This window comes from Trypanosoma grayi (assembly GCF_000691245.1).
Source record: "Trypanosoma grayi strain ANR4 Tgr_333_V1, whole genome shotgun sequence".
Lineage (NCBI taxonomy): Eukaryota > Euglenozoa > Kinetoplastea > Trypanosomatida > Trypanosomatidae > Trypanosoma > Trypanosoma grayi.
The window spans coordinates 8855-16957 of NW_008825952.1; the positions used below are offsets into that span (position 1 = coordinate 8855).

The window sequence follows — 8103 nt, forward strand, 5'->3', positions numbered from 1 at the left end:
AGAGAGAGAGAGAGAGAGAGAAGAGAGAAGAGTTATTCTTCTCGTTGTTACGATTTATTGCGTGGGTTGGTGGTGGGAATCCAAGCAGTATGGAAAGCGGCGCAGGCAAACAACAACAATCAACCACAGTCACAACAACAACAACGCACCGCCGAAAACACACGCAAGGAGAAAAGAGCGAAAAAAGATGGGAGTCAAAAATAGTTCTCAGTGCCTGAGAGGAAAGGAGCAAACAACACACAGACGCGTATTCACAATGATTTCGCGCTGTCTTCTTTCTCGTCATGCACATAGCGCCGCACCTGCAAGGAGAGCACGCAGCAGCAACAACAGGAATGCACAGCAGACACACACACACACACACAACCAAAGGAAGGTGAGAGGGAAATGCGCCCAGCGCCACACACCGAGAAAGAAAGCTCCGTGTATGTGTCTGTATGCGCACATACGCACCTCTTCCGATCCCACTCCCCACGGCAGAGATACCTGAGAGATGCAGGCCAAACAGACACACACGCAGCGCCCCCGCCCCTCTTCACCACTCAAGAAGAAGAACGTAATGAGAAACAAAAAAACTCAAAACACACCAGAGATGATAACCACATCCTAAAAGAGAAGGCGTTTGTTTACTGTTCTCTTCTCTCTGCTTCCCCTGCCGGCGTGGGAGTCCCTGGAAAAGCAAATCACATAGCCCACAAGCAGCAACCTGACGCATTAGGCTACCAGTCACGTTGGTGTAAGAACATGATGCAAATACAAAAAGCATTCACACACACACACACACACATACAGAGAGAGAGAGAGAGAAAGAGAGAGTAAAATAAAAGGGACAAGGCGTGCGGTGGGGGGCTTATATGGCAACATCTTTTACCTACATTACCCTCAATTTTGTTTTGCTCATTTACGTTTGGCTGGCTTCACACTCCCCGCTGTTTCTTTGGGGAACGAGGCCCAACATGCGGCGATCCTGCATGAAACAGAATTACATTCTCCCGCAGTGCCTCCCGTTCACTTAAAACAGCAACAACAAAACAACTGCCACGCATACATAATGTAACGGAATGTGAATATGCAATCGAAATGACACACCTGACCCAGCCGAAACCATGCAATTACAATCATCTGACACGCCCCACAGATATTCCTCCACTTGCTGTAATCGTCTCCTGCCACAGGACGAAGCAACCCCCCCCCCTCCAAAGAAAAAAAGAAATGATAAACAAACTAACAGCAACAACAAGAACAAACACCAGCCGCAGCCGCGACAACAGACGGTGCGTCAAGGATTGACCAGGTACGGAAGCCTGGACGCCTCCCGTGGGGAGAACATGCGCGATGCCATCGATGAGACGTCTCCCGTGAAGCGACGCGTGGCGGACGCCAGCTCCTCTCGAGACGCGGACAAATTCACAGAGTTCATTGTCGAGGCGTTGGAGTTGCTGGAGGTGGCGGCGACATTCCCCTCTTCACAGCTCGACACAACTGACAGCATCGCGTTCTTCTTACCGCTTGAGGGTTTCACGTCGAGTGCCTGCGTCTGTTCCGTGTTGGTGGTCTGCCTGCATCGTGCTGGCCCAATATTTCTAAAGGACGGGAGCACTGATGGTGTGAGGATGGCAGAATCCACAACGCTGCATGTCCTCTGCGGCTCGTCTCCGATCAGGTTGCAGTTGCGTGACAGGAGACCCTCCAGTTTAATAGTGAGTGGCTTCGAATTGACGCCGGTGTGCCGCACGTGTCGAATGACTTTGTTGCCACTGCGCTCGATGCACGCACACAACTCCTCCACGTCATCGTCAACGATGTCGATGCCCAACACAATCAACTCCTGAAGAGTGCTGTTGCGGTGGAGGGCCTTCATGATGGGGAGAAGCGGTCGAGAAGATGAATGCACGTTGGAATTCGCTCGGCCGGCTTGCACCTGACTCATCCAGTGGCTGTCACAGAGGGGATGTGCTATTTCCGTGCTCTGGTACGACAGATCCAGGCACACAAGGGTGTAGTTCGTGACAAGGGCGTCACCAATAATGCGAAGACTCTCAGCACCCATATTACACCCGCGCAGACTGAGTCGCGACAATTGTGTTGCATCAGAAATACCGGCTGCCAGAGCCGTCACAGCCTCCTCGCTTAGAGGTATCTGCAGCTCGAGGCTCCTCAGTGCTGTCCTAGCCGAACACAGGCCTGCTGCGGCTATTGTGAACGGTGCTGCCAGTGATTTTGCTGAGTGCTGCTGCGTCCCAGTACTTGGCACAGAAGTATAGCAGTTCTGCAAGGCGAGATGCTGTAGGTTCGAGCGGCACAGCGCTGTTTGCAGAACAGCCCCAAAACCGGGTGCGTCGAAGTCAGCACTGTCGCTGCCACGGTACGTAAAGGATTTCAGTGTTCCCCCATTCTCCGAGTGAAGAAGAGCCACAAAGCTATCTTCCATGCTCTCAGGTAGAGCGCCTGACTCATCCGAAGCACGTTGTTGTTGCTGCAGCTGCAGCTGCTGCCGTCGTTCTTCTCGTCGACCCACTCGGCTGAGCACTAGCTCCGTCAACGGAAGGGTTTTGGCTGCGCAGAAGCCAATAATACGCAGCACACCAGCAGCTGTAATGGGGTTGTCGTTCAGTGCCAGCCGATTCAGCGACTTGGGACTCTGCTCAAGGGCTGACAGAAGTGCCACAACACCCTCATCCGTTATGTTGTTGCCACCGAGCACAAGGGAGACGAGCCGGTTATCACTAGTTATGACTGGGGCAAGCGCTTTCACTCCATCGTCCTGAATCCAAAGCCCGTAGAGTTCTAACGCGAGTGTGCTGCGGTATTCGTCGGCGCCGCCCCTCGCGAAGCTGTTTTGTTGTCTCAGCAGCTGCTCACGGATTGCCTCCACGCCTTCTAGCCCAATCGGCGCCCACTTGCCGTACCGCTTGCGCCACCGCAGTGGTGGGATGACGGATTCCTGCGGCGTGCAGCACCTCACAAGCGACGCAATACACCGCTCCCGCATCTGCTTACTTTCTACTGCAGCAGTGGCCTGCTCCGTGTCTGCGGTGCCACTGACGTTCCGCGCATCGGTACAGCACGTGAGGATTTCCCTCAGTCGTGCCCGCATTAGACAGCGCAGGTGTGGGCACAAAAACAAAACAAAAACCAAAACTTCCCACTCTTACAATTTGCGACACGGAATGGTTCTCTCGTCTGTGCGAAAAGGGGCAGGTGCCACGCCCGCCTTTATTTTTTCGTCCCCCCTTTTTTTTTCGCCCAACCGATCACAGACTTTCTTTTCGATCTGCCGTCGCCTCTTGCCTTCACACCTCCACTATTCAATAAATGGGCGTATGTGTATTTTCCTGCGTGAAGGCAGTTGTTGCAAGGAGGAACAGCACTACGAAAACAGAAAAAAAAAGGGGGAACAAAAAGGAATGCAGTCTTCGCATAGCGATGGTCCACGCAAGTGCGGATTGTTTTTCCCCATTTCATTGAGAATTACCGTTTCCACAGACGTGCAGTGAAGGCACGCTGCGACATACCGCCACACCCCACAACAACAAGAAGATGTCCGACAGTTTCCCGCAGTGTGCGGGGTAGAAGCCAAACTCTCTCTCTCTCTCTCTCTCGCTCGCTCTTCCCCTCATAGTACTCACTTACTTTCTGTGCCGTCGGTGCGCGGCCTTGTCCCAGGAAGATGCAGCTCGTCGGGATCCTCCAGACCGCCATGGCCCTTCTTGTGCGGCGAGACGTAGCGCCGCGCCCCCGGTGTTCCATGGGGGATGGCGTCGTCAGATTCCTGCTGCCCATTTCTGTTGCCTTTGTTGTTGTCGTTGTTGTTGTTACTCGCATCGGCGTTGGAGGAGGCCACGCTGCGCCACTCAATACGCCCCTCCATGGAGTGGGCCACCGGGCAGCGCTTCTGCAACCTCTCCGCAAACGCCATCACCTCCGCCTCTGATGCGTTGGGGGCGTCGATGTAGCCCACCACCACCGTCTCATGCCCCACCTGCGCGCCGCTCTTCTGTTTCTCAAGCCGCATCGTCACGTTCTTCACGTCGATCCCCTGCTCCACCGCCACTTCCGCCGCATGTGAGGCGGTGCAGTGCTGCAGCAGCGCCATGACCCCCGCGTTGGTGGACGTCGCTTCCTTCAGCGCCGCCACCGCTGCGGATGCGCGTGCCTTGAGGCTCTGCGCGAAGCTGAGCCCCTGCATCGCCTCTTCCGAGGCCGCCCTGGCACGCTGCTGTTGCTGCCGCAGGATCTCCTCATATGCTTGACGGTGTTCGCGCCGCTTCGCCGCCACCTGCGGGTTCTCATCGGGGTTCTCGCCCTTCCACGAGTCAATGACCTTCGCGACGGAGGCGGTCGACTCACCGGCGTGGAAGCGCAGCACAGCTGGGATCTTGCCCAACTCACTGCAAAGCACCTTCCACACGCTAAGCGAAGGGAAAGAGCGGTGCATTGATTAGTGTTTCTACCAAACAAAAAAAAAATACCGGCACCAACTCCTCGTTAGAGAACCAATACGAGAATATATAATGTGTTTTGAGACAGTGGTGCCAGCACCCGGGTGATGGAGGAGCCTTGGTGCCGCAGTCTTGCACTACAGAACGGGCCTGAATGAGGAAGAGGAGGAGGAGGAGGAGGAGGTAAAAAGAAATGAGAACCAAGAAAAATAAAGGAAGGAGAACTTCCAGTTGTATTTATTCTCGAATACAAACGAAAAAAAAAAGACTGAGCGGTAACGCGTTGCCCACGAATAGCAGAACAGGCAGTAGGCACCTCAAGTCAAGAGCAGGGATGCAAACCACCGAAAAACTTAGGGAAACACCGCAATATTATAAGCAACATTAGGAATGTGTCCCCAAACACCCCTTGTTTCAGCTTTACATAACTGTGTTTCGCGTCAGAGAAGAACTCCGACTTCAGTATTACCTCCAAAAGCAACCGTAGAGGCACGAGAAGCCAAAGACATGCATGATTGATACTAACTTCCCATTCTCCTACGCGTCATTCTGAAGCAACAGCCAATGAACCACCAAAGCACTACGACGCAGCCTCAGAAAGCGCCCGTTGCAACCTAAGAAACGGCTCATCCTCACCAGGGAAGCGCTTCAGTTGCATTTGTGGTTCGGCAATAAGCGTCTCCAGATCATGACAGTGGTTTGTCAGCACATGCTTCATAACAGATATTCGCGGCGGTACGCTGGGTGGCGGGTTCGATGTTTGGTCCTCGCCCTCACGCACGGCGGCGCGTGCGGATACGTGACACCGCCCCGGAGGACCGCTGCCGCAGCGCTCACCACCATCTGCGCGGCGCTGTGCCATCTCGCCTCCCCAGCGCCCGAAACCGACGACCGTGGCGGTACCGGGCGGGTCTAGCGCCGACGGGTGACTCTTCCTCAGGTGACTCAATATGCGGCACGTCTCAATATGCGGCAGCGCCTCCCCCGTGCTGGTGCCGCTTCTGCTGGCCTGCGCTTTATCGACAGGCTGAGCAGCGTTACCGTGCTCAGGCGTCAAGTGCGACTTGGTGTATGTTGCTTGACGACTTGCAATTCCCTCACAGAGCGCTGGGCGCTTCATTTTCAATGGAGTGCGCGAAGCGATGGCAGAGGCGTATTCGTCAGGTACAGGCGTGCTGCTGTCAAAGAATACATGTGGCAAGGCAGCCTCCTCCATGACTGCCTTTCTAGCTGCGCGTCTCTGCTTTTTCTCCAGTGTTGTCATATGCTGGTTGTAGTGAAGCACCATATCGTTGATCTTGTCGGCGAGGTCCGTCTCGCATCGTCGCGGGTTGAGTTTGATTTCCCCCTCCTCATGCAGCTTCTGCAGCAACGCCGTCACCGCCGCCTCCATTGCGCTCCGCTGGGCTACAGCCTGCGCCTCTGCCGTGTGGCCATCGAGGAAGTTTTTATGCTCGTCAAGTCCGCTGATAAGCAGACCCCGTGCATCCTCACTGGAGAGCGCGACAAAATGGACAAGACGGAGGATTGTGTCGCGGTCACATGCCTCCAGTGCGGCATGATATGACTTTGGCAACCCACTGTGTTTCAGTGTCGCCCGCTCTTCATCACCATCACCACAACGTTCTTTCCACAGCTGAAGCAATTTGAGACGAACATCACGGAGCAGGCTGCCTTGCTCAACCGCCACCTTCTCCATCTTGGACATGTAGTACTGCATGGTGTTTTCCTTGTTGTGGATCAGCTGTGCGTGATCGTTAAAGGCGTTGTTATCCACACACACCTCTGTGCTGCGCTGTATGAGCTCGTCGAGACTATCGCGTACTTCTTTCTCCACCGCATCCATCCGCTGACGGAGCTCCATGCCAAACTTTCCACAGAGCCGAATTGCGCTGTCCACCTCAACGCGGTGCTTCGCTGTTGTCTCGCGCAGAAGATCATCGGCCACCTTTACCCGTGTGGCACGCTCATCGAGAGCCAGCTGGAGCGCCTTGATCATCTCATTTGACTGTTGCAGCTTGCGGTGAGTGCGATTGATGAGGTTCGTGAAGGCATCCGTGAGACTCATTGTTTTGTCGTACACCTCGTCCGCCTTCTCCACGACATTACGCTCATTCATGGCTGACTCCGAAACCCCACTCTCAGGCGGGCGGCAAAGCGTGTCGAAGAATGCGCGTATATTCCGTATCTCCAGCGGTTCCCGTGGGTCCTTCTCCCGCGCCGGCACGTGCACCTCCGACAGGTTTGATGCGGGGTCCCTCGCACACGGCAGAATCACAGCCTCGGCCGCGGCAGTGGACGCCACGAACGCGACCTCCGTGTCGAGTATGCGGCTCTCCTCCAGCGCGGCAGAACCTATCACTTCCACTGACTTAAGCAGGTGAAGGGTGCCTTTGACCAGTTTGGCTGTGGCATCCTCCGCGCGTGTGGCCCGTGCGCCGTACGTCTGACGCACCCTCCGCAATTCCTCCTGAAGCTGCAGAATTGCCCGTCTCTGAGGCTCGAAGGAATCGATGGATATATTTAGTATGAGTTGCTTCCATTCTGCTTCATACTGCGCGTCTATAGCCAAACGCGCCTTCTCCTCAGCGCTAATTGTCGATTGTAGTGCTTTTCGACCCTTCCGCTTACGGCCCTCCGGTGTTCGCCTCCGCGATGGTAAGGAGGGGCTTAAACCTTTCTTGACAGTTGCCTCCGCCTTCCCGCCCCTCGCGGCGGGCGATGCTCCTCTTAACTGCCTAGTGTCCGATCGCCTGCCTCGTGGTGACGGTGTTCCTGCTTGTTTGCTTCCACCCAGCTTCCGCCGCGTGGACGTGGAGCCACCTTCGCCGCTTTGCATGGAGAAAGTACGACTCCGCGAGTTCCCTGCCGTTGATGTTGGCGTTGTTGTTGTTGCTGTTGACCCATCGTCACCAGCTGTCTGGGATAGTAAGACCTGCCGTGTTCGCCCTGACAGAGTCCTTCGAGGCGCTGACGCCGGCTTCGAGGGCGACTTCCCACTCGACACCACCGGAGCGTCTTTCTGCTGCTTATGCTGCTCCGGTGGTGATGTGGTGCCGGACACCCGTGAGGCGTCCACGCGGATACCTCCTGTGATGGGGCGCGCCTGGTCGGAGAACATCAAAGTGGATGTTGCCGAAATCCCGGGAAACAGCGAGGAGTTGCCGTGAGAGACGGGCCGACTCGACGGCGACTCCGTCGCCACCTCCTCTGGCTGTAGCAAGATGCTCACTCGTGGCTGCCGGCGAATGGGCGATGTTGTCTCGGAATCGCTCACCTTTCCTCCTCCTCCACCTGCTGCTGTTGGTGCTGGTGTCGTGGCCTCTGAGCGGAGAGGGGTCAGAATGGCGACTTTTCCAGCGTCATGTGATGCCGTGGGGATGTCCGTTGACTTCTCCATCTTGCACTGGGTGGAAAACACATGCGCATGAATGCGGATGAGATACATGAAGACAAGGAGAAAAGCGGAGAGGGACACACAGAATTAATGTGTGAAGTTGCACATCCGGCGCGACATGCCACACATTGGCCCACCATAAAGGAGAAAAGACGTTGCCACACGAGGAGAACACATACATACATACGTATATACGTATATATATATATATAAATAATGTATAAGTGTATATATGCGTGTATATATATATATATATATATATAT

At 54.9% G+C, this 8103-nt stretch overlaps 3 protein-coding genes across 3 annotated transcripts; all 3 read right to left on the reverse strand.

Annotated features, from left to right (window-relative positions):
• Positions 1-1279: 1279 nt before the first annotated feature.
• Positions 1280-3097, reverse strand: DQ04_03331010 (hypothetical protein; the record flags this gene model as incomplete). The annotated part of the gene is made up of 1 exon (XM_009312736.1): positions 1280-3097. One exon carries the CDS (start codon positions 3095-3097, stop codon positions 1280-1282), a length of 1818 nt encoding a protein of 605 aa, XP_009311011.1.
• Positions 3098-3625: 528 nt separating this feature from the next.
• Positions 3626-4438, reverse strand: DQ04_03331020 (hypothetical protein; the record flags this gene model as incomplete). Its single annotated transcript, XM_009312737.1, has 1 exon — positions 3626-4438. The coding sequence occupies one exon, from the start codon at positions 4436-4438 to the stop codon at positions 3626-3628; it is 813 nt and encodes a 270-aa protein (XP_009311012.1).
• Positions 4439-5022: 584 nt separating this feature from the next.
• Positions 5023-7842, reverse strand: DQ04_03331030 (hypothetical protein; the record flags this gene model as incomplete). Its single annotated transcript, XM_009312738.1, has 1 exon — positions 5023-7842. The coding sequence occupies one exon, from the start codon at positions 7840-7842 to the stop codon at positions 5023-5025; it is 2820 nt and encodes a 939-aa protein (XP_009311013.1).
• Positions 7843-8103: the final 261 nt, after the last annotated feature.